Source organism: Podarcis melisellensis, assembly GCF_964234715.1.
Source record: "Podarcis melisellensis genome assembly, chromosome: 13".
NCBI classification, from domain to species: Eukaryota; Metazoa; Chordata; class Lepidosauria; order Squamata; family Lacertidae; genus Podarcis; species Podarcis melisellensis.
In genome coordinates, this window is record NC_138545.1 from 10,063,649 (window position 1) to 10,090,306 (window position 26,658).

Sequence of the window (26,658 nt, forward strand, 5' to 3'; positions counted from 1 at the left end):
TAGGGCTTAGAGAGCACCTAGATAGGGCGCAGTTCAGAGCCCTCTTAGGGCTGAATTAGAAAGTTAGCTAGGCAGGGCAAGCCAGATCATTTTCATGAGGGAAACATAAAGATCTTAGAAGGAACTGGGAGTGTTTTATTGGTTGATGTTGGCACCCATCTGTCTCAAGAGACAATGCAGTGTGACCAGACCACTAGCCACTCTAGAAGGCATTGTTGTGTTTAGAGAGAGGTTCAAAGTGAGAATTTCAATAAAGTTCTGTAAAGAGTGAGTGAAACAATGAGCTGTGCCTTATTAGAGAACCCATTAATCTGTATCTCTCATCAAGATTATGTAAATAAAATTCTAGTTTTGTTCCAAAAGTGCCTCATCCTCTGGGAGGGGGATAAGTGTAAACAAGTGATTTCATAAAATCAGTTACCTCTAAAGTAGGTTAAAGTAACAGAAGTATAAAATTGGGTCAGGTGACAAGAAGGCTGGGGGGGGGGGGACACACAGATAATGTCATCCACACATACCCAATAAAGGAAGCAGACTTTCCTCCCAAATATTTCCTATCATTTTGAGTGGAGGGTAGTAAATTTTCCTTCATCATCACCACCAAAATGCCCTAGAATAGCAATAGATCTGGGTACTGTGAGGAGTGAAAAATAATGGCCAGGCTCCCAACACACTTGCTGCTGCCCACCCCCACCCCCCCACTTGCAAGCTTGGTGGTGGTTGTGGGTGGAGAGAGAAGAAGCTGTGGTAATGGCGAGCCCCACCCTCAGCGAATTGTTCAAGATCCCCTTCCTGGAAAAAGTTTGGTGAAATGGTTCCCCCTCAATTTCTCTGTTCACAAAAATGAAGCATGCTCAGTATCGTTTCCTGCTGGGGTCAGTAAATACAGCAGAACAGAACTTTCCTTGACTATCAGCCAAGGAAATGAAAATGGAACAACTTTACCTCTGATTTCAATATGACGATCATTTGTCAGGCTTGATGAAATTGATGCTTAAAGAATGAGTAAGTAGGGTTGGCATATGCCCATAATTCCCCGGACATATTCAGGACGTATGGCAAGTCATGTCGGCAGTGTTGTTTTTGCCGATTTATCGAAAAATAGCTCCAAATAGCTAAAAAGCAGCTCCAACAACTTTTTTTGGGGGGGGGGAAACAACAACTCAATAACTTTTTTGCCTGGATTTTTTGAAATATGGCAACCCTAGATGATAATAGCCCCCATGGGAATCTCATGTAGCACCGCCGAGAGAAGGAAGATGGGGAACCTCAAGCCCAAGAGCAAAATGTGTAACTCTCCAGCCTTGCTATCTCTTCCATGTAACTCTCCCAAATCCACAAGTCTCATTTACTCCCCAAAGTATCATTTCCATGGCTGTTTCACCCCATCACCTGCTATTCCAATGCAAACACTTTCGCATTGCTGTTCCAATTCTTTGAATCCTTACTGGTGTGACCTTAGAAGAGAGAGAAGTAAGGATCACCATCAGCTCATGAGAGCTGATACTGCAGTGTCCTAGTGGTGGTAGAACTGTATTTGTTGAGACAGAAGTGGGATTGAAGGAGTTTCAGGATTTTGGAGGCCCCATAGGTGTAGGTGCATTGCTGCCCTGACCAGCAGAGTACCCAAAATGGGTCAAAGTTAATGGCTCTGTGCACAAATCTTGAGTGACCACTGAGACACACTGTCTCCTACCTAGTATCAGAGAGCTGGAAGGGACCTCAGAGGTCATCTAGTAGCAGTAGTACAAACCTTCTGCTATTGCAGGAGATCTGCTGCGTCTTGCCCAAGAAAAACAATTCTGAACGGTGCTTGAACCATCTTGAATCCCCAATGGTGAAATTCTATGCATGTCTCCTCAGAAGAAAGCTACATTAATTTCAATGGGACTTGCTCTGCAGCCCTGTACATGTTTACCTGGGAGAAAGTCCTACTGAATTCAGTGGGAGTGTCCTCTGAGTAGACATGCACTGTTAGTATTGAAAATAGAATAGAATACAAAATAGTATTGAAAATAGAAGTTGTAAACCACATAGTGTGAATCTTCAACTCCCAATATCCCTTGAGGTTGATTATGCTGATGGGCCAGCAAGATTTGGGAATTCTTCAGCATCTAGATGGTGACAAATTAACCACCCTGGTCTAAAGCGTCTAACATTTTGCCTACCAACTCTTAATTGTTTGCAACCATTATTCCTTTGGGAAGCTCTCAATGAAATACAGAAAATGAAGACTTATGGGAATTTGAGTTAGAAACCACCAAAGAAGTCACCTCATCACATAGATATCCTATAGATACCAGGGACAAGGAATGGTGAGAATGAATGCCTTCTCTTGCTATTATTCCATGCCCCCCACCTCCTGCTTTTTACTTTTACTAAAAGCAGCACACAAACATCATCAAAACTCTCATAGACGTGCTCTGAAATCTGCATTGTTGCTCCTAAGGCTGCATCGAAGAACACAACTTTTCTGTTTTGGCATTTGCTTTGATTTCTGTTATTAGATTTTGTTTTGTTTTTTAGAATACAATTACCAGGAGTGTACAATGTTCATTACGTGATAGGATGAGATTTATGCGCTCTACTTTTTTATTTAACACATTTTAAAATGGCCTTTTCTTCATATCTTTACAGGCAGAAGAGAGGAAACACAACTGGTGAGTTCAGTACTTAGTGGACTGTATCCAATATTAATTATACTCAGACTCGCCTCATTGTGATTAATGAGCACGACTAAGCAAGGTCCTTTAATTTCAACAGGTCTACTGTGAGTAAAATTTGTTAGGCTACAGCTTAATGTTTCCCTCCTGCAGCCTCTGACCTGTCACACTGCAGACTAATACAGAACTATTTATGTATTTATTATTCAGGGTATTTCTATGCCATCCCACAACTAAGGTTATCTGGGCAGTGTACACAAAAAATAAATTATGTAGGTCGACCAATCCATAGATAATAGAGCACAGTAAAATTAAACACAAGCTAGCCTTTAAAATACTAAAGCTGGAAACTCAAAATCCTAGATACGTTTATATCCCTCTCTCATAAAAGTAGAACATCTATTATAACCCCATTAGATGGGGACATCTAATAGAGAAGACAAAACAAAGTCCTTGTTCATTCCCCCCCCCCCCACTCTTTTCTCTATACTTCTGTATCAAAGTATCATCTGTGCTTGAGATATTTATCTCCTGAGTACATTGAGTTAAGGGCATTTACTTAACGAGTACACATTGAAATCAGTTTATGTTTTTTAGGTACCTCCCAAATGTACAAAAACAACCAAACCACAAGCAAAGTCAATGAATTCATCTTGCTGGGCTTCTCGGTAGACTGGCAGGTGGATATCGTTTTCTTTGTGGTGCTCCTTTTGGTCTACATGTTGACCATCACTGGCAACGTGGTCATCATTACTGCAACATGGGTTGACCACCGACTCCACAGCCCCATGTATTTCTTTCTCTGTAACCTGTCCTTCCTGGATGCCATGGTGGCCACAGCCATTGCTCCCAAAATGATGAAGGACTTTTTATCAAAGAAGAAGGCCATATCCGTATCTGGCTGTATCGCTCAGTGTTATTTCTACTTCTTTCTTGGCACCACTGAATTCATCCTCTTGGCTGTCATGTCCTTGGACAGGTATGTTGCTATCTGCAATCCACTCCGCTATTCCGTCATAATGAATATACGCTTGACAATCCAGCTAATGCTTCTCTCCTGGTTTGGGGGCTTCTTTTCAGTCCTTTCGCCAATCATCATTATTTCTAAGCTACCTTTTTGTGGTCCTAACATAATTGACCACTTCTTCTGTGACATTGAGCCCTTGATAAGACTTTCCTGTGCTGACACTGCTCTCCTGGAGATGATTGAGTTCTCCCTTTCGACCATTGTGCTCTTGAGCTCTCTGATGCTGACAGTGGTATCCTACCTGTATATCATCACCACCATCCTCCGCATCCCATCTACGACAGGTAGGAAAAAGGCGTTCTCCACTTGTGCTTCCCATATCACGGTGGCCTCTGTCTTCTATGGAAGTGCTATCTTTATGTACATCGTGCCCAACAAAGGCTTTTCCTTTGGCCTCAAGAAAGCTGTGACCCTCCAGACCTGTATTGTCACCCACTTGCTCAATCCATTCATCTATACCCTGAGGAATCAGCAGGTCAAGGAGGTGCTGAAAGACACCGTGTCCAGACTCCCATGCACCACAAAGAAGCTGAAGACAAGCTTTCCAAGGAAGGAAGGGTAATCATCAGTGCCGGATACAGGTTAGGACCCCACTCTCTTGGGGGGGGGGGCCACCAAAATTCACTATTAATATACTTCTTCTGAATTGTATTTCAGTTCAAAAATTACTTTGATAAAATACATATTTTGTTATGTGCAAATGGCTTTAGATACCTATTGATGTTTAGTCATTTAGTTGTGTCCGACTCTTCGTGACCCCATGGACCAGAGCACGCCAGGCACTCCTATCTTCCTTTTTTTAAAAAAAAATACTATTTATTAAGGTTTTGAAAGATTACAAAATTAAAAAGAAAAAAAAGAAAAAAGAGCAAAAACACTGAAAAATAAAAACAATTAAGAGAAAAAAAACAAAAATCAATCTTTCCATAACTTATCTTTCATTTGCTTATTTCTTTGACCTCCTCACACCTCCCTTTTTTGTATTCTAGTTCAATTAGCTATTTCAGCAAATCCTTTCCATCTTTGTTTTTATCTTAGTAATTTATCTTAATATAATGTAACTTTACATTCTCACCAATTAACAATCAATTTTTTCTTAATCTTTTATAACATTTCTGCTAAAACCACGTAACTTCATTCCAACATCCTTCTAACATTCCTTAATTTTACAATGTTTCTGTAAATAAACTTTAAATTTTTTCCAAACTTCTTCCTCCGACTCTTCTCCCTGGTCTCGGATTCTGCCAGTCATTTCCGCCAGTTCCATGTAGTCCATCACCTTCATCTGCCATTCTTCCCGGGTGGGTAGATCTTGTGTCTTCCAATACTTTGCAATAAGTATTCTTGCTGCTGTTGTAGCATACATAAAAAAAATCTGTCCTTCTTTGACCATGCCCAGGAGAAAGGCCTCTGGTTTCTTCAGAAAGGTATATTTAAATACCTTTTTCATTTCATTATAAATCATCTCCCAGAAAGTCTTAATCCTTGGGCATGTCCACCAAAGGTGAAAGAATGTACCTTCAGTCTCTTTACATTTCCAGCATTTATTATCAGGCAAGTGATATATTTTTGCAAGCTTGACTGGTGTCATGTACCACCTGTAAATCATTTTCATTATATTCTCTCTTAGGGTATTACATGCCGTGAACTTCATACCTGTGGTCCATAACCATTCCCAGTCAGCCATCATAATATTATGTCCAACATCTTGTGCCCATTTAATCATAGCTGATTTCACCGTTTCATCCTTAGTATTCCAATTCAACAGCAAGTTATACATTCTTGACAAGTTCTTAGTTTTGGGATCTAACAGTTCTGTTTCCAATTTTGATTTTTCCACCTGGAAGCCAATTTTCTTGTCCAAATTGTAAGCCTCCATTATTTGATAATAATGAAGCCAGTCTCGCACTTTGTTTTTTAGTTTTTCAAAACTCTGCAGTTTTAATCTATCTCCCTCTTGTTCCAAAATTTACCAATATTTTGGCCGTTTGGCCTCCATATTGAGCTTTTTCTGAGCCTTTGCTTCCATTGGTGAAAACCACCTTGGGGTTTTATTTTCGAGTAAGTCCTTATATCTTGTCCAGACCTTAAACAGTGCTTTCCTGACAATATGGTTTATAAACACTTTATGTGCTTTGACCTTATCATACCACAAATATGCATGCCACCCAAATACATTGTTGAAACCTTCTAAGTCCAGAATGTCTGTGTTTTCAAGAAGCAGCCATTCTCTCAGCCACAGGCACTCCTATCTTCCACTGCCTCCCGCAGTTTGGTCAGACTCATGTTTGTGGCTTTGAGAACACTGTCCAACCATCTCGTCCTTTGTCGTCCCCTTCTCCTTGTGCCCTCCATCTTTCCCAACATCAGGGTCTTTTCCAGGGAGTCTTCTCTTCTCATGAGGTGGCCAAAGTATTGGAGCCTCAGCTTCATGATCTGTCCTTCCAGCAACCACTCAGGGCTGATTTCCTTAAGAATGGATGCGTTTGATCTTCTTGCAGTCCATGGGACTCTCAAGAGTTTCCTCCAGCACCACAATTCAAAAGCATCAATTCTTCGGTGATCAGCCTTCTTTATGGTCCAGCTCTCACTTCCATACATCACTACTGGGAATACCATGGCTTTAATTATACGGACCTTTGTTGGCAAGGTGATGTCTCTGCTTTTTAAGATGCTGTCTAGGTTTGCCATTGCCTTTCTCCCAAGGAGCAGGCGTCTTTTAATTTCGTGACTGCTGTCACCATCTGCAGTGATCCTGGAGACCAAGAAAGTAAAATCTCTCACTGCCTCCATTTCTTCCCCTTCTATTTGCCAGGAGGTGATGGGCCCAGTGGCCATGATCTTCGTTGTTGTTTTTATGTTGAGCTTCAGACCATATTTTGCGCTCGCCTCTTTCACCCTCATTAAAAGGTTCTTTGATTCCTCTTCACTTTCTGCCATCAAGGTTGTATCATCTGCATATCTGAGGTTGTTGATATTTCTTCCGGCGATCTTAATTCCGGCTAGGGATTCATCCAGCCCAGCCTTTCGCATGATGAATTCTGCATATAAGTTAAATAAGCAGGGAGACAATATACAGCCTTGCCGTACTCCTTTCCCAATTTTGAACCAATCAGTTGTTCCATATCCAGTTCTAACTGTAGCTTCTTGTCCCACATAGAGATTTCTCAGGAGACAGATGAGGTGATCTGGCACTCCCATTTCTTTAAGAACTTGCCATAGTTTGCTGTGGTTGACACAGTCAAAGGCTTTTGCATAGTCAATGAAGCAAAAGTAGATGTCTTTCTGGAACTCTCTAGCTTTCTCCATAATCCAGCGCATGTTTGCAATTTGGTCTTTGGTTCCTCTGCCCCTTCGAAATCCAGCTTGCACTTCTGGGAGTTCTCGATCCACATACTGCTTAAGCCTGCCTTGTAGAATTTTAAGCATAACCCTGCTAGCGTGTGAAATGAGTGCAATTGTGCGGTAGTTAGAGCATTCTTTGACACTGCCCTTCTTGGGGATTGGGATGTAGACTGATCTTCTCCAATCCTCTGGCCACTGCTGAGTTTTCCAAATTTGCTGGCATATTTTCCAAATTTGCTGGCCCTTCATTGATCACTGCCTTGTCGTGGCGAAGGGGCTTGAATAACTCAGAGAAGCTATGAGCTATGCCATGCAGGGCCACCCAAGATGGAAAGGTCATAGTGGAGAGTTTTGACCAAATGTGATCCACCTGGAGCAGGAACCGGCAAGCCACTCCAGTATCCCTGCCAAGAAAACTCCATGGACATAGATACCTATTAGGTCCATAAATTACCATATAGCATATATTCAACACACAAAAACAGTGACAATTTGTTGTTGACAAAGGACAGCTGGACATATAAAGGGACCCATTACCTTCAGTTGCTTAGGGCCTCATCAAACCTAATTCCAGCCCTGATAACCATCGCTGTTCAGTGGAGGATGAAAGAGACAACACTCAGACATTGGAGACAGCATCCTCCTCCTGACCAATAGCCTTATAGAACCCATGTATCCTTCTTTCCTTCCTTCTTTTTCCCTGTTACATTCATGAGTTTGAAAAACATATTGAAACTTTCACATCCAGGAAACATAGGAACTTTTCAAACATTCCCATTGTCCGGAGCTCGTCCTAGTCTCGAGTAGGACCCTGGCAGATACACATGCCCGACTGGCATGTTCCCTCCCTCCTGGTCAATCGTTCGGGAGCTTCAAAGGCTTTTTTCTGCCTGAACATCACAGCGACCGATGCCAACAGACATCGGCACGCTTAGGGATCCGCAGATTCTTCACAGCTTCCGTAACAGAGCTCAGCAACTCAGCATTTTGGCTAATCTACTTTATTTTAAGTACATATAAACACACACGGAGCACTGCAACATGGCTCCCTCTCTCTCTAGCATCAGACAGCAAAGGGGGGGGGACAAAGGACAATAGTCCCACTTCATGGAACGCACACAAACATCCTGTCTCCGTCACTTCCACTCTGTGGAGTCAAAACACACACCGTCATGTGATAGACAAAAACCCCATGACTGCAATCATGGAGCAGGAATTCTAACACCCAGATGTTTTGAGAATTCTATTCCAAACATTCAATTTACAAATGGTAGTTTTAGTTTTTTGAAGCCTACTGCATAATAAGTCAATATGTAATAGAATGAAGAGCCACTTCATCAGCTTTCCTGAGAAAGGCTCTCCATCTCCCTCAACTATCACTTGACAGCAGACATTCCATAAGGCTACAAGAGATGGGGGGGGGCAGGGTCACTCCATTGACTCTGCCAAGAAACATTCAACTTTTGGCCCCTCCTCTTTCCCAACATTTCCATTCCAGCTGATAGTTATAAGGACTTTGTATCTAAGAACTAGTGGCTGATTATCCTTTCCTCATTCTCCCTCTCAGTGTTTGTGTGTTGTAACTTTTAGACTGTAAGTCTGAGGGCAATGACTATCTTATTTGGCTGAATTGTGGGTTTAAATTTTTTCAAAGAAATAAACAATAAATATGGGAAGTCATTTCTATTATTGGCTAATTTGATTAATTTTGCATGTTATAAAAGCCGTTCTAAAATATTTATGTGTTGCCTATATTGAAGATTTCAGGGCTAGGGAGTGGGGTGGAATAAGATCATAGTTGAGAAGTGTCATGAGGGGAAAAAAATCACTTCTGAAGGTCCATTTTCCAGGTGGGGAATTTACCAAAAATAAAAAGTCATACACAATTTCAAAGGAAAAACCCCAGAAGATTAGAGCATCTTTAATACCAGTGCCACAGGATCAATCTTACAGGAAAGAAAGGTAGATTCATGGTACGAACACACACAGGGTTTATACAATGGTACCATGAGTTACAGATGCTTCAGATTACAGATGCTTCAGGTTACAGACTCCACTAACCCAGAAATAGTACCTTGGGTTAAGAACTTTGCTTCAGGATGAGAACAGAAATGGTGGCGGCACGGCGGCAGCGGGAGGCCCCATTAGCTAAAGTGGTACCTCATGTTAAGAACAGTTTCAGGTTAAGAATGGACCTTCAGAGCGAATTAAGTTCTTAAGCAGAGGTACCACTGTATATATGTTTTCTGCTGCCAGGGAAGTTCCCTGGCTTTATTTACATATTAATATCTAAAACAATCAACTCCCACTACTTAACAAAGAAACACATCTAGGAACATTTGTAAGATTAATTACCAAAGGGATATGTGAGGAGCATTTGAATTTCCTAGCTGATTGATTCAGCCTATTGCAGGGCCAGATTTAGGTTTGATGAGGCCCTAAGTTACTAAAGGTAATGGGGCCCTTTATATGTCCAGCTGTCCTTTGTCAACAACAAATTGTCGCTGTTTTTTGTGTTGAATAGTATACGTATTTTGTTAAGTTCAAATGGCTTTAGATACATATTAGGTCCGTAAATAGTATATGGTTGAATAGTATATGGTAATTTACGGACCTAATATGTATCTAAAGCCATTTGAACTTAACAAAATACGTATTTTATCAAAGTAATTGTTGAACTGAAATACAATTAAGAAGTATATTAATAGTGATTATTTATTTATTTATTTTGGCGGGCCCAAAGAGAGTGGGGCCCTAAGCTATAGCTCATTTAGTTTATACATAAATCCAGCACTGGCCTCATGTCAACTTAACCCTTCCTGCCAATAAGATTCAATATATATCCTGGCATCCTTAAACTGGGAGACATTAGGCGATCTTCTGACAGGTTTAACATAATCAATTTTAGTTGTAATGCTGTGCTGAAGTTTTACATGGGTTTCCCTTGCCATCCCAAAAGGCATTTAAATAAAATTCTAAGCTTCTTGTGCCTTCGTGTGTGTGTGTGTGTGCGTGTGTGTGTGTGTGTGTGTGTGTGTGTGTTTGACATTTTTTTAACATAGCTGCTACCTTGTTTCCCTGGTGTGAGTTGCAAATGGGGAGTCTGGCTAGGGAAGCTCATTCTGATGCAACAGGGGAAAGTGGCTCTGAGAGAAGCCTTTCATGCTTTTCACCAAGTGGGAAGGAATGTCCATCTTTAAAAAGTCTTAATGCGAAGATATTTGTTTCATTGTTTCTGGTCCCAGGTGTTAAAATTAGTCTCTTGAGCCTTAACCTCTAAGCTGGCTGTTAAACGTATTTTCACATCAGAAGTTATGTTTGGCTGATGCTCTCCCCAATCATACTGGGTTCTTGTGAAATGTGATACACTGTCTAAATCCAGCTCTCAGGGCATCCTGGACCTGTCTGTTCCTCAGGCAGTAAATGAATGGATTCAGGAGAGGAGACACGACAGTGTTCAGAAGAGCCACCCCTTTGCTGAAGTCTAATTCACTGGTGCCTTTTGGTTTTATGTACATGAAAATGCAACTACCGTAAGTGATGGAGATCACTATGATGTGAGAAGCACAAGTAGAGAAAGACTTTTTCCTCCCTATTGTAGATGGGATGCGTATGATGGTGGAAATAATATTGATATAGGATGCAATGTTTATAGTCAAGGTCCCAAGGAGAGAAAGAGCAGCGGTGAGGAGAACCATGAGTTCCAGAAGACTTGTATCTGTGCATGCCAGTTTAATCAGAGGCCCAATGTCACAGAAAAAATGGTCCATGGCATTTGGACCACAAAAGGGCATTTGAAATAATGTAATTGCTGGAGCCATGATAAGCAAAAATCCCCCAGCCCAAGAGGAGAGCACCATCAATGAGCAGGTTCGGCCATTCATTATGGTTGAGTAGTGAAGAGGGCTGTGGATAGCCACATATCTGTCAATGGACATGACCGCCAGCAGAGCAAGCTCTGTGGTTCCCACAACCAGGTATAGATACATCTGCATGAAACAACCAGGTAGAGAGATAGTTTGTTGGCCATTGACCAGGTTGGCCAAAGTTTTGGGGAGGACGGTGCTGGTGAGCCCTATCTCCAAGACTGCAAAGTGTTGCAGAAAGAAGTACATTGGGGTGTTCAGACTGTGATTCACAAGTGTAACTGTAATAATCACTATATTCCATATTATTGTCAAAAGATACATGCCCAGCAGGAGGCTAAAAAGCAATATTTCAACTTGTCGGTTATCTGTTAAACCCCAAAGTATGAATCCACTGACCATGGTGCTGTTCCTCATTGTTAACATGTTCCTAGAAGTAAACAGAAGAGGTATCCAGAGTCAATATTCAGTGTTTATAAACCACTGTAAATATGGGTTTCTATTCAACTTTATTCTTTTATTTGTTTTCTTTCACCATTAAGTTTTAGCAGTACCATTGCTAGGAGATGTGAATGGTGATTTGCTGGAACTGACCTAGGGCAATCTCTGGATCAGGTGCCAACTCATGCCCATCCTTGCTTAACCTCTAGAACCTCTCTCTCTCTCTCTCTGTTCTGACGTCAGCTTCTCATGTTCTTTGTCCAGAAAATCCAAATCAGTACATCTCTCTGATGTTATTGAGGTTGTCCATGATCTGTCCTGTCTTGTCTATTTTGGTAGCAAGAGACACATTGTGTAGGCGTAGTAATGCTACTTTTAAACAGTGCTGCAAATATTTTTATGCACCATGCCCTTAATGATCATATGTACCATGTGCTTTATACACTTCCAAATATAAAATGGGACTTTATGGAAAATTCAATAAAAAATATTTTCAGCCATTTTTTTTGTTAGGTTAGGACTGCAATTTTTTTAATAGCTGTGTTCTGTTTTCTGATCCTTTCTTTATTAGTACTTCCGTATGTGTGTCACTAGGTCTTGTGGACACAATGAGACCATCTAGAACATTGAACACAGCCAGTACACAATACAGTGCAATATTAAAAACATCAGTGTAGTACAGATTTTAAAAGAACAGCAACCTGGAGGACAAATGGTTTAAGTGGCTAGCAACCTGCCTGAAATTCAGCAGGGTTAATCCCCTCTCCAGGGACCCTCTCCAGGCAGTGCTATTTTGCTAGAAAAAGAGGTGTTGGAACTCACCATGAATGCCTCCCTTGTCCTCTTAGAATGGCAATGGCACCCACCTGAGAGGTGATAGAACCAAGTTCCTGCGAGTTCAGGCTGAAAAAAAGCCCTACTCACTGGGTTCTTGTGAGGATAAAATGAGAGTGGAGAAGCACCATGTGTGTCATCTTAAGCTACTTGCAGGAGAGATGGCCTATAATTATAATGATTACTTATTTAATTAAACATTTTGCCTCATGTTTTCAGCCTTGGTAATCTCAGACCAAGCCATGCATAATCATTGTGAATGGATTTCCCACAAAAGGACAAGTTGATTCCTCAATTTCATCTCCCTGATTGAGCTGCCTTTGCTAAGGGCAGAAATTGGTCTAAGCCAAGGGTTGGGAACTTCAGTTTTAAATGCAGAACTCCAGGCCCCTCTATCAGGTCCTCAACACTCTCACCATCCTCGCATCCATTCCCTTGGCCACATCCTCACTGCCCCTGCTTCATAATCACCCACGAGTAACTTTTCCTGCCTGGGATGCAAGTTTGAGCTCTGATAATGCATCTTCCTTGCTTGAAGATGGACAGAAGTGTGTGTGTGTGTGTGTGTGTGTGTGTGTGTGTGTGTGTGGAGACTAGCCTACCATGCAAAGGTATAAATTATTTTAATTGTTCTACCAACTTTTGTGTATGGTCTCACCATGGGCAGATTTGAGGGTAAACCATACACAGCACGGGTCTGTCCTTGTGGCTCATTGGAAGTTGAAACTGCTTCACATGTACTATTACGTTGTCGTCTTTATGAGGATATACGTTTGACTTTTATCACACCTGTTTTGCAAAAGTCCAGGAAAGAATCGGAATACCATAGTTTAAAACTACTGCTAGAGGACAAGAATCCCAAGACTACATTAAATGTAGCTAAATTCTGTGCGTCTGCAATCAATCGCAGGAAGCAAGTGGTATCCCATAATGTTCAAACCCCTAAATGTTAATTACAGGGAACACGCTAACAATTAATTTTAATTTTTATATTTAAAGCCTTGTTATATTCATATTGTCCCTTGTATTTCTGATATTTTTTATGATCTGTGATATTGTGTGTGTTGATGCTGGTCTGTGACCGTATTAATAAATTCATTCATATGGTCTCACCAGCTATAGGTATGTGACCTCGGAAAGTTGCCCAAAATGTACTGTGGTCCTCATACTTAAATAAGGCTGATGGCTCCTCTGTTCTAGCATCCTGTTCTCACAGTGACCACTCGGATACCTCTGGAAAACCCACAAACTGGATCCAAGCACAAGAGCATTCTCCCCCTCATGTGGTTCTCAGCCACTGGCATTCAGAAGTCTTACTGCCTCCAGTCATGTACCTTTAAGCCAGGACTGAGAAAGTATCTTGAGTTTAAAGAAACATATACAATTTCAGACTTCATCCTTTTGGACTAGTGCTTTCCACATTGAAGAAAAGTATATATGAATCTGAGCACAGTGGTGGATTAGAGGACACACAATTTCACAATATATTTTCACCACACCAAACACATCAAGAGGTGTATTTCACATGCATTGTATATTATTGTCACTACATTGTATCCAATCAAGTTGTCCCAATGGTGGAAGTACTTCTGCCTGCACAACAGGATCTCCTCTCTCTGCACCTGTCCAATTCTGATCTAGAGGGATTGGGGAGCCCACAGAACAGATTTAGGAAAGCAGGAGGGTGCACAGAGCAAGTAGACAAACCCTGGTGCAGAAACAGAAATGCTTAGGCCAATGGGATAAAATTTGCAATTGGATCCAGCTCCAAACTGTGATATTGTATCTCCTCCCTTTCCTGTCTTGTGGAGGCTAACAACTAAAAATGTGTCAGTCCAGCAAAATTAAAACCACCATAAACAGGAAAATACAATGTAGCATACAATTTCTCCGCCAGCGATTTCTATATCCTCCATTCTTTCTAAAATATTTTTTTCCCACTTCCTTACATCACAAACCAACAAGCTCTGCAAATTTTATGCCATGTATTTATCCATCTCTTTGCTACCATGAAGAATCCTACGGCATGCAATGTTACCCATTCAGGTCCTTGTGCAGCTTGTATGAGAGCTATTCACTCTGTAGCTTAAAAAGGCAACCACTCATCATAGGCAATGGTGCAGCTTATTGTTCCTAAGCCAGCAGTTAGCATGAGAAATAATAGCTCTCACTTTATTAGGATACACCAGAGACATGGGCTTTGATTCCCACTACAACAAACTAACCTGGAAGAATACTTGTGTATGGGGCTCAGCTACGGAACTGCTGCAGTTTCTTGTCCCCAAGCCAAGTTATTCATGCTACACCAAGAACCTTGCTTTGCTTCCCAGAAGAGTAGAAAGAAAGAAAAATCTGGTGCAAGAGGCTCATATCATACTACCACAATCTAGTTTGTGAAGTTCACAGTCTGCATATGTGGCTTCTAAGTGGCTGGTTACTATTCTGTGATCAAGAGTTGTAATCACTTTGCTCCTCCCTGCCTTCTTTCTTCTTTGAATTTTGATGTTGAATATTGGCTGGGATATTCTATGTATCCCATAGGGATGTGGGTGGCGCTGTGGGTTAAACCACAGAGCCTAGGACTTGCCAATCAGAAGTTTGGTGGTTCGAATCCCCACGACGGGGTGAGCTCCCATTGCTCAGTCCCAGCTCCTGCCCACCTAGCAGTTTGAAAGCATGTCAAAGTGCAAGTAGATAAATAGGTACCGCTCCGGCGGGAAGGTAAAAGGCATTTCCGTGTGCTGCTCTGGTTTGCCAGAAGCGGCTTAGTCATGCTGGCCTCATGACCTGGAATCTGTACCCCGGCTCCCTCGGCCAATAAAGCAAGATGAGCGCCGAAACCCCAGAGTTGGTCACGAGTGGACCTAATGGTCAGGGGTCCCTTTACCTTTACCTTTATTCTATGTATATTTTGCTGAAGATTCACTGAATTTTTATTTTGATTACATTTCTTTCTCATGTTTCTTCCAAGGAGCTCGAAACTGTGTACATAGTTCTAACCCAGAGCTTTTCATGTTGGTGACACACTTTTTAAGACATGCATCATTTTGTGACACATTAATTCAGTTTTGAGGGACACGGGTGGCGCTGTGGGGTTAAACCACAGAGCCTAGAGCTTGCCGATCAGAAGGTCGGCAGTTCGAATCCCCACGACGGGGTGAGCTCCCATTGCTTGGTCCCTGCTCCTGCCAACCTAGTAGTCCGAAAGCACATCAAAGTGCAAGTAGATAAATAGGTACCGCTCTGGTGGTAAGGTAAACAGCATTTCCATGTGCTGCTCTGGTTCGCCAGAAGTGGCTCAGTTATGCTGGCCACATGCCCGGTGGCCCTCGACCAATAAAGCGAGATGAGCGCCGCAACCCCAGACTCGTCCGCGCCTGGACCTAATGGTCAGGGTCCCTTTACCTTTTAATTCAGTTTTACTAGCAAACTGAAGGTTAACTAACACCTTTCCAGTCCCAGGAGGAGTGCAGGGAGCCTTTGCAGTATATACTGTAGCCGACAGACTAACATGTTGTGACACATAGTTTGGAAAGCACTGTTCTAACCTTTCCCTCACAACAACTCTACGGGGTGAGATGGGCTGGGATGAACTGACTATTCCAAGGAATCCAGTGAGTTTCATGGCGCAGAGGTGATTTGAACCCTGGACACTCTAACCACTATATCACACCTTAAACCATAGCTGTAATTTACAGTCAAAGAATTATTCTGCATATCTGATGCCTGACTGCATTTGACAGCTGCCATGGAACAACAATTTACACTATACAATAATTACAATAACTTACAGCCAGTAAAGAGCTGACAAGAGACCTTCATTCCTCAATGATTGCTCCCCAGAAGTCGTATCTTTAAAATAGTTTGATGAAATTTGGTTGCATTTGTTCAGATTACTGTTCTGGAAATGGTTTATCCATTAATTATGAAAAATCTAAAATTTTAGTATCCGAAAGAAGCTTCTCCCGAGTTAAATGGGTCCTGGATGGCCATAACCTTGAACTTCAGTTATCTAGAGCTCACATTCCATCATACAAAACACTACTGGCAAACCTCCCTTCAAAAGGTGGAGATCACAAAGCTAGCCATACTCTGATGCTTTTTGACAAAGGGCGGCAAGTATGTTCCAGCAGCCTTAAGGGTTTTCAACGCAAAATCCATTTCCCAACTCCTGTACAGTGGTACCTCGCAAGACGAATGCCTCGTAAGACGAAAAACTCGCAAGACGAAAGAGGTTTTCGGTTTTTGTGTTGTTTCGCAAGACGAATTTCCCTATGGGCTTGCTTCACAAGACGAAACATCTTGCAAGTTTGTTTCCTTTTTCTTAAAACCGTTAATACCAGGGTGCATCCGTGCTTCGCAAGACAAAAAATCCACAAGACGAAGAAACTCGCAGAACGAATTAATTTCGTCTTGCGAGGTACCACTGTACACTGAAAATGTCTGCCTGAGCTAGGTGGCTTTCTGGCAAAATTTCTACGATCTCTGCTGCAGTTACCCAACTGTGTCCCCAACTCCATACTTCTGTTAGAAGCTGGTGAATGTCCAATTTCAACTAAAGCATGGTGGGCTGCCCTAAAACATTGGCTCAGGATTTCAGTGTTTGAACTAGGGAAGGGTTTGCATCAACATCTGGCCAATGAGGAGTTGTCAGCAAATGGCAGAAAACCATGGCTAGAAAAGCCACCTCTATTGGTTTGTCCCCCCCCAAAAAAAACTTTATTACCTGGGTTATGAAGGCACCCTAAAGACGTTAAAGCAAAGATTATGGGATAATACACACAGCGACTTGTGATCTCTTTTTATTATTATTAATATTTTTATTAAGTACAAATTAGAAAACATACATATTCACAACAAAAGAAAATACAAAAGAAAAAGAAAATACATCTAACCAAGGAAAAAGAATTAGAGAATATTTTGTCTCTTTTTATATTTACAGTTATTTATACCTCTATAAAATGCTATTCACAATAAAGCAGTGAAATGAAAGATAAAATATCAAAAAAAGAAAAATAGAACAAAGAAAGAATAAAGAAGTAAAAGAAAAAGATCATAAGTGAACATTTTTAAAAGTAGATAAGTACTCACAATACATAGCCGTTTCCCATCTATATTTATATTCAATTGTATAATTTCATCTTGTCCGTATCTACCTTAAATAAATTGTTGGTTTTTTTAAAAAAAAGACTTCCACCACTTACCTCATGTGTTTTTAATAATCCATTCGTCAGAACCTCTGTTCTTCATATTTTCCCTTTGGATTTCCTTAATGTCTCACTTTGTATTTTTTATATTACGCACAATATTATTCTAAACACAACCAGATTTTTGTAGCTGAGCCCTGGTTTTGTAAATAATCATTTAAGAACTCCCATTGCTTCATAACCATAGTTTTGGATTTTCTCCTTATTATATCTGTCAGTTTTGCTAATTCCAGGTACTCGCAAAGTTTCCCCAACCATTCTCAATCACACACAGTCTGTAGTCCACTGGCAGTAGGAGTACAATATGGGCATATCTTTAAGTTAACACCTTACAGTAACAAATTACCGAAGGTTATTCACCAAAGCCAGACTAAACGTTTTTCCTTCTGCAGTGTTGGATGGCAGGTTGAGAGGAGTTCCCTACCAGGACAGACTTTGCTCATGTGCCCAAGACATCAATTCTATAAAACATATTTTGCTGAACTGTGTGAAATATGAGCAAGCCAGGGATGAACAGATATTACCCTTGCTGGTACATTTCTCAGGAAAATCAGAGGCTCACTATGTCATGTTCCTATTGGAAAACCAGACAAGTGCTAGAACATTAGCAGTGGCAAAGTTTTTATTGGTGGTTGCAAGAACCAATGATCCCTATCTTTAAGTCTGAACAAAATGCTTGTTTTACCTGGAGGTAGGCTGTCTGAATTGTGCATTGCTTTGTAATGATTTGTTGGGTCTCTGGACCGTAATAAAGATTGATGATGATGATGAGCTTGCTTCCTCCCAGACCACATACACACATTCCTCCCTAACATGGCCTTGAACATTGCTGTCTGACATCTGGCCCAAGTAATCAATAACTCAGCCTCACTGGTGCTGTGTGCAGAGGATGAAAATTAAACCCTATAATAGTGTGTGTGTGTGTGTGTGTGTGTGTGTGAATATATAATATACATTTCCCCACTCTCACAACCAGAGTCAACTTCTGCAGTCACTTATGGACACACCGTTAAGACCATCTTCATGGAAGACAATCTTACTCAGCTACCAGTGTTCACCAAAGAATGTACAACTGGTAGTCTGCTGATTTCAGAACTTTATGCTCTCTGATGCCAAAATTGATTTGGCATTTATTTGACATTTTTCACACACTGTATTCACCCATAGATGGTGTCCCATCCTTGCAGTGTTACTGGGAAGCAAACTAAAGGCCTGATATTCATGTTCAAGCTGATGTAGGTCCTATTACAAATCACCTTGGGGACTTGCGAAGTCCAACACACTGTCTAAATCCAGCTCTCAAGGCATCCTGGACCTGCCTGTTCCTCAGGCAGTAAATGAATGGATTCAGGAGGGGAGACACAACAGTGTTCAGGAGAGCCACCCCTTTGCTGAAGTCTAACGTACCAGTGCCTTTTGGTTTTATGTACATGAAAATGCAGCTGCCATAAGTGAGGGAGATCACTATGATGTGAGAAGCACAAGTAGAGAATGCCTTCTGCCTCCCTGTGGTCGAAGGGATGAGCATGATAGTTGAGACAATGCGTATATAGGACACAATTGTTATGGCCAAGGTCCCAAGGACAGAGAGCAAAGCAATGAGGAAACTGAGGAGTTCAAATAAAGTCGTGTTTGCGCATGAAAGTTTCATCAGTGGCCCACTATCACAGAAAAAATGGTTGATGGTGTTTGGACCACAAAAGGGCATCTGAAAAAGGACAACTATTGGAACCATAATGAGTGACAACCCCCCTAGCCAAGAGCAGAGTACCAGCAGTGAACACAAGTGATCATTCATGATGGTTGGGTAGTGAAGAGGGTTGCAGATGGCCACATACCTGTCAATGGACATAACTGTCAGCAGAAGGAACTCTGTGGTACCCAGGACAAAATACAGAAAGCACTGTGTGAAGCAAGCAGGCAAAGAGATGGTCTTCTGGCCAATGGCCATGTTGATCAATGTCTTAGGAATGACAGAGGTGGTGAATCCAATCTCCAGGACTGCAAAGTGTCGAAGGAAGAAATACATTGGGGTGCTGAGCTGTGGACTCACCCAAGTGATTATAACAATCACAGCATTCCCAGTTATTGTCAAAAGATACATGGGAAACAGAAGGGTGAAAAGCAAGATTTCAACTTGTCGGTTGTCCGTAAAGCCCCAAAGTATGAATTCTCTCACCATGGTGCTGTTCCTCATTTTGGGCACATTCCTACAACTAAAGTGAATAGAAATCATTCATTAGTATCAATGTTTTATAAACTACAGGTATACTAAGCAAGTATTGTTTTTCCTTTTCTGGCAATCAAGTCCACAGTGCTGTGAATAATAAGGCGTGTTGTATACTTCACAGTCAGGTCCCAAGTAGAAAATGGTACATTAAAAAGGAATTTTATTTAATATTCCATAAACAGGAACACAAACATATTTGTGACGGAAATAAGGCAAAAAATTCTTTTAATATAATTCTCTCATTTTTGACACAGGATGTAATTTTATAGCACATCATTTGGAATGCAATTTTAAAGCACAGTTAAAATAATGGAATAAAATAAAACAAAACATACAATATCCCAGACAGTGATGTCTATAGCCTCAGTGGTCTCTAGAAATTTTTTTCTTCTTCTTTACCACATAAAACTCTGCAATCTAGGACATGCATTTCTTTGCAAAATGGAAACACCCTATGAGAAGCGATGGTACCCACTCTGTTCTTTAAGGGAGACAGAACATGAGCTATTTGCTTCTTGGTTGCAACCTCTCCTAAGCAAGAATGCAGCTTCTTTTTCCTGAGGCAGCATTTAGCCTGAGAGATATTAGTTTGTTTTCCCACAACAGGGACATGAGCTTTGCTTCCCAGAGGAGCAGTAAAAAACTGCTGAACATTTGATGTAAGAGGCTACTGTCATACTACTGCAAGCTTTGATGGAAGAGTCATGGTGCTTCTGGGCTTCTGTGTGGCTGGTTACTATCCTGGGGTTATGAGTTGAAACTATTGTGCTCCTTCCTCCTCCCCCCCCCTTATTATATATCTACCCCCACCTTTCTTCCAAGGAACTAAAGGTGGTGCATATGGTTTTGTCTTCCTCACTTTTCACACAACAAGTCTGTCAGGTGAGGTAGGATGAAAGGCCGTGACTGGCCCATGAGCACCTGGTGAGTTTCATGGTTCTTCAACCCTGATTTCTGTCATTGAATTGCTCTTGACAATCAACACAGAATATCCAGGACTTGACATCATTAACTTGAAGGATTTCCTTGAAGGAAATCCTGTGTTACTGAAAGGCAAGGCTTATTCAGTTGGCTGCAAGGTTGACATATGTTTTTGATGTTTGAGCTGATGTTTGAGCTCAAGCACCTTGAGTTGCTACAAAACCCAACACTCTACCCAAAGCCAGATTACAAGGCACCCTGTCTATTCCTCAGGCAGTAAACAAAAGGGTTCAGAAGGGGAGGCAAAACCATGTCAAGAAGAGAAACCCCCTTGGTAAATGCTAATTCACCTGTGCCTTTGGGTTTTATATAACTGGGAATGCAACTGCCGTGAGTGTTTGAGATCACGATGATGTGAGAAGCACAAGTGGAAAAAGTCTTCTGCCTCCTTGTGGTTGATGTGTATGATAGTGGAAATAATAACAATGTAAAGGTAAAGGGGACGCGGGTGGCGCTGTGGGTTAAACCACAGAGCCTAGGACTTGCTGATCAGAAGGTCGGCAGTTCGAATCCCCACGATGAGGTGAGTGCCCGTTGCTCGGTTCCTGCTCCTGCCAACCTAGCAGTTCAAAAACACATCAAAGTGCAAGTAGATAAATAGGTACTGCTCTGGCGGGAAGGTAAACGGCATTTCCGTGTGCTGCTCTGGTTCACCAGAAGTGGCTGAGTCATGTTGGCCACATGACCCGGAAGCTGTACACTGGCTCCCTTGGCCATTAAAGCGAGATGAATGCCGCAATCCCAGAGTCGGCCACGACTGGACCTAATGGTCAGGGGTCCCGTTACCCTTTACATTTAAAGGTAAAGGACAGTTAAGTCCAGTAGCAGACGACTCTGGGGTTGCGGCGCTCATCTCGCTTTACAGGCCGAGGGAGCGGGCGTTTGTCCGCAGACAGTTTTCCAGGTCATGTGGCCAACATGACTAAGCTGCTTCTGACGCAACGGAACACTGAAACCAGAACAGTGCATGGAAATGGCGTTTACCTTCCCGCTGGAGTGATACCTATTTATCTACTTGCACTTTTTGGCATGCTTTCGAACTGCTAGGTTGGCAGGAGCTGGGACCAAACAATGGGAGCTCACCCCATTGTGGGGATTCGAACCACCAACCTTCTGCCTCACCTTTCTTTCAAGAAGCTCAAGATGGTCACATGGTTCTAACCTTACCAAATTGTCTTCCTAATAACCCTGTGAGGTCGAGCAGGCTGAGGTTAATTTTCTGTACCAAGGAACCCAGGGAGTTTCATCGCTAAGTGGGATTTGAACCCTGAACTTTCAGGTAAAAGAGGACTGGGAAATAATCCATAACAAATTGAAAAAAAAATGTTTAAAAGTACTTTCCCCCCAAAAAACCCAGAGTGCTGGGGATAATTCAGACAGAAATTCCCAAGTGTCAAAAAAGGTTATTTATATAGGCCATACTACAGGCCACGTTTTGTTAGGCCAAAAATGGAAAACAAGTGAGGTCCCAACTAAAGACGAATGGCAACTTAAACTGACAAAATATATGCTGCTTATGGACCTAACATATGGAATGAGAGGACAAGAAGAACATTCATTTAAAGAAGACTGGAAAATGTTTATTGAATATATGAGAGGAAATTGTGTACACTTGAAAACATGGGCAGCATTAAGATAAATTCAATAGTGTAAATAAGTTTTGATGGATGTAATAATGGACTACTGAATGGTTTAGTTTATGTAAAATATGCAGGGATTTATGATATGCAAAATAAACCATGGAACGAGAAGAAGGGAAGTCATGGATATTTTAAGGTTGTTTAAATGAATATTCTAAATTATAAAACAAAATGATGATAGATAGATAGATTAGATAGATAGATAGATAGATAGATAGATAGATAGATAGATAGATGATAGATAGATAGATATAGATAGATGAAAGATAAATAGATGGTAGATGATAGATAGATAGATAGATAGATAGATAGATAGATGATAGATAGATGATAGATAGATAGATGATAGATAGATAGATAGATAGATAGATAGATAGATAGATAGATAGATAGATAGATAGCTGATAGCTGATAGATAGATAGATAGATAGATAGATAGATAGATAGATAGATAGATGATAGATAGATAGATAGATAGATGATAGATAGATAGATAGATAGATAGATAGATAGATAGATAGATAGATGATAGATAGATATGAATTATGAGCAGTGGAATGAAAACAATGATAAGTGAAATAGAGAATAATTGTATTATATAAAAGTATGTTATATAAAGCAGTAGGTATAAGATGGGAATAAAAACATAGAATTAAGGATGGGAAGTCAAAATTTTAAGAAAAAATATATATTGAAATTTAAGTAAATTTGTAAATTTTGGGGGAAATCAGTAAAAAAAAATGTCAAAAAGAGATGTCTGACGTTGAACTTCAGACCTTCTTCATACAGAGCAAGTGCTCCACCCCTGAATTAGGGCCCTTCTGTAATAAATACAGTACAGTCAGGCTACATAGCTTTATTTATTTTATTTATTTCATATTTTTCATACTTCAAAAAATCTGTTCTATGTGATTTACTCTCAAAAAATGTTACAAAAATGCAAAGAAACATTACAAAATTTCCATATTTTAAAGCTTCTCACATGGCACATAAATAGGATCCTCTTAAAGACCAGTGTAAATTGAAACAGCTGACATGGACCAATGGTGGACCCTAGGCTCTCAAATTTCAGTAGCACACAGTGTGATGCCAAAATTCTGTGTTCTCCCATCTCTCCCATTATTCCATTCTACATCACCATTGCCATGCCCCACTGTGGAGCCCCTGAGGCTCTGCATCAAGTGTGACTGAGCAAGTCGTGCTCCCCTAAATCCACCTCTGCATGGACCATATTAGACATTCTCTGACACACAACATCAGTCTCCGATTGATATTCACCCCTGAAAGAAATCCAGGGAATGCAAGCTTTTCCAATTTGCTCCAAAGTTGATCTCTGATTTTCATGTGTGATTTGAGGTCGTTTCTATTCCCTTGTCCTAGAAAATCCAACAAGTTCCTTAAATCCAGCCTTCAGGGCATCCTGGAACTGTTTGTTCCTCAGGCAGTAAACAAAGGGGTTCAGAAGAGGAGATACAACAGTGTTAAGAAGAGCCACCCCTTTGGTAAATGCTAATTCACCTGTGCCTCTGGGTTTAATGTACATGACAATGCAGCTGCCATAAGTGATTGAGATCACTATGATGTGAGAAGCACAAGTGGAAAAGACCTTCTGCCTCCTTGTGGTTGATGGGATGCACAAAATGGTGAAAATAATAATGGTATATGAGACAATATGTATGGCCAAGGTGCCAAGGAGACAGAGTATAGCACTGAGGAGAAACAAGAGTTCCAGGAGACTTGTGTCCCCGCATGCAAGTTTAATCAGTGGTTCAATGTCACAGAAAAAATGATCTATAGCATGTGGGCCACAAAAGGACAATTGAAATAATGTAATTGCAGGTGCCATCATGATCAAAAATCCTCCAGCCCAAGAGAAGAACACCAGCAATGAGCAAGTTCGATGATTCATTATGGTTGAGTAGCGAAGAGGGTTGCAGATCGCCACATATCTGTCAATGGACATGACTGATAGCATAAGGAACTCTGTGGTTCCCACACTCAGGTATAGATACACCTGTAGGAAACAACCAGGTAGAGAGATAGTCTGTTGGCCATTGGCCATATTGCCCAATGCTTTGGGGAGGACAGTGCTGGTAAATCCAATCTCCAAGACTGCAAAGTGTCTTAGGAAGAAGTACATTGGGATTTTGAGCTGTTGATTCACAAGTGTGATTGTGATAATCACAGTGTTCCAAATTATTGTCAGAATGTACATGCCAAGCAGGAGGGTAAAAAGGGAAATTTCAACTCGTCGGCTGTCTGTAAATCCCAAAAGTGTGAATTCTCTCACCATAGAGTTGTTCCTCATTGTTGATACATTCCTAGAAGTAAAATAAAGAGAAATGAAGAGTCTGGAGTCAATGTCTATAAATCATTTTAAATTCAAGTAGCTGTTTGTTTGTTTGTTTTGCCATCAGGTCTCTGCTGTAGAGTTGCTAGGAGATTCAACAGGTGATTTGCTGGAAAAGACCCAGATCCATCTTTAGTTTAGATGCTAAGCCTTGTCTATTCTTAGCCCCTAGAACTTTGTAACCAGAATTGTGATGCCTCTGTCTACACCACTGTTCTGACCACAACCTCTCAACCTGCTTTTCAGTTAAGTCAGAATCACAATGCTTTCCTCACATCTCTCTCATGTCATCTAGTTTGGCCATACTCTGGCTCATCGCATGCAATTTGATAGCAAAAGACACAGTGCAGAAACAAAAATGGCACTTTTAAACAGTGCTTTAAATAATCATACGCTTCACAATTAGTTACCAAGAAAGAAAACAAGAATGTCCTAATTTCTATGCAGTAACTGATTTTGGATCACAATATTTAAATACAAGTTTAAAGTCATCTCCATTGACACTCAACAGTAAATTCTCAGCAAAGGCCAAAGATTTATACAATCTGAAGAGAAACCAAAGTAAACTGCACACCTCTTGCACTTCACATTAACGGGAAGATCATAGAATCATAGAACTGTAGAGTTGGAATTGACCCTGAGGGTCATCTTGTCCAATCCTCTGCACTGCAGGAGGCCCCTATGGACATTGAACCCATGACCATATTCCTTGCAATGGACTGAGCTCTTGTTGCTCTATCCCAGCTCCTGCCAACCTAGCAGTTTGAAAGCACGCCAGTGCAAGTAGATAAATAGGCAGCGGGAAAGTCCATGGCGTTTCTGGGGGCTCTGCTTTCCATCAAGGTGTTCTGTTGTGCCAGAAGCGGCTTAGTCATGCTGGCCACATGACCCGGAAAGCTGTCTGTGGACAAACGCCGACTCCCTCGGCCTGAAAGCAAGATGAGCGCCACAACCCCATAGTCGCCTTTGATTGGACATAACCATCCAGGCGTCCTTTACCTTTTACCTTTACCTTCTAACCAACTGACCTAACTGAAATGTTCACATCCACTTTTCCTGGTTTCCAAAAGTTTTGCATCTACATTCTTCTCTCTGCAAAATAAAAGCAAGGTCTTAAAAACATAGGAACATAAAACCATAACAATGTAAGAATAGCCTACTGGATCAGGGCGATATGTGCAAATTCAACACGGAATGAAAAAAGGCCCATTTTGCCTACCTGGGACCTTCTGCATGCAATATGTGCTCTGCCATGGAGCTATGACCTCTCAGGTCCAGTGAAGGAGAGACCTTCTCTTTCTGCAAAACCAAAGGACCATAACTATATTCTCAGCAATCTGCATTCCAGCAATCTCTGCAATGTTATTGCCTGGCTATGTCCATGGTACTCATTCAGGTCCTTGAGCAGATAGTGCAAAGGATATTCAGTCTTTACTTCTTAGACACATCTTATAGGCAATGGTGCAGCTTCTTGTCCCTAAGCAAGCATTTAGCGCAACAGATATTAGCTCTTAGTTCATCATGATGCTTTAGGGACCTTCGCTTTGGTCCCTGAAGGAGCAGAAAAGCCACTTAACTTTTGATCTTTTTTATCTTATCTACAGCAGGGATGGGAAGCAAAATAAAGGGATTACCAGTCATCCGACTTAAAGTAGCCAAAGCCCCACCCGTTTTCCATGAAATCACACATTTTGATATAAATTTGATATCACCTGATATCAATTTCTCAAAAAGAAATTTTATAATTTTTTTGTTTGTTTTATGGTATTGTGTAAGCTATGCCTGCAGGTGGGGGTCAACCATATATACGTTACGCATTTGGATGTATGGAGTCGTGGTGTGTGGTTCCTACACCCCCCCCCCCCCATGCAAAGGGTCCATTGAACATAGATTTGTTTTGGGGAGTGTGTCTTGTCCCTTTAAGGCCACTGCAGATACTTCAGATCTGGCGTATAGACTTTTGTTTTAAATTTCCAATTATGTTATTTTCATGCCCCTGTCCACTACCCAACCAATAGGAATCAGGGATGCAAATGACCCACCACAGTCACCCTGTAGGAGCAGGATCCATCAC

The 26,658-nt window shown here is 41.2% G+C and overlaps 4 protein-coding genes across 4 annotated transcripts; 1 reads left to right on the forward strand and 3 right to left on the reverse strand.

The window, feature by feature from the left end:
- Positions 1-3,271: 3,271 nt before the first annotated feature.
- Positions 3,272-4,252, forward strand: LOC309354687 (olfactory receptor 6M1-like; the record flags this gene model as incomplete). Its single annotated transcript, XM_081884951.1, has 1 exon — positions 3,272-4,252. One exon carries the CDS (start codon positions 3,272-3,274, stop codon positions 4,250-4,252), a length of 981 nt encoding a protein of 326 aa, XP_081741077.1.
- Positions 4,253-10,373: 6,121 nt separating this feature from the next.
- Positions 10,374-11,327, reverse strand: LOC309354688 (olfactory receptor 6C74-like; the record flags this gene model as incomplete). The annotated part of the gene is made up of 1 exon (XM_081884952.1): positions 10,374-11,327. One exon carries the CDS (start codon positions 11,325-11,327, stop codon positions 10,374-10,376), a length of 954 nt encoding a protein of 317 aa, XP_081741078.1.
- A 7,308-nt stretch (positions 11,328-18,635) lies between these two features.
- On the reverse strand, positions 18,636-19,580 carry LOC309354689 (olfactory receptor 6E1-like; the record flags this gene model as incomplete). The annotated part of the gene is made up of 1 exon (XM_081884953.1): positions 18,636-19,580. The coding sequence occupies one exon, from the start codon at positions 19,578-19,580 to the stop codon at positions 18,636-18,638; it is 945 nt and encodes a 314-aa protein (XP_081741079.1).
- Positions 19,581-23,597: 4,017 nt separating this feature from the next.
- Positions 23,598-24,542, reverse strand: LOC309354690 (olfactory receptor 6C74-like; the record flags this gene model as incomplete). The annotated part of the gene is made up of 1 exon (XM_081884954.1): positions 23,598-24,542. One exon carries the CDS (start codon positions 24,540-24,542, stop codon positions 23,598-23,600), a length of 945 nt encoding a protein of 314 aa, XP_081741080.1.
- Between the last annotated feature and the right edge of the window lie 2,116 nt (positions 24,543-26,658).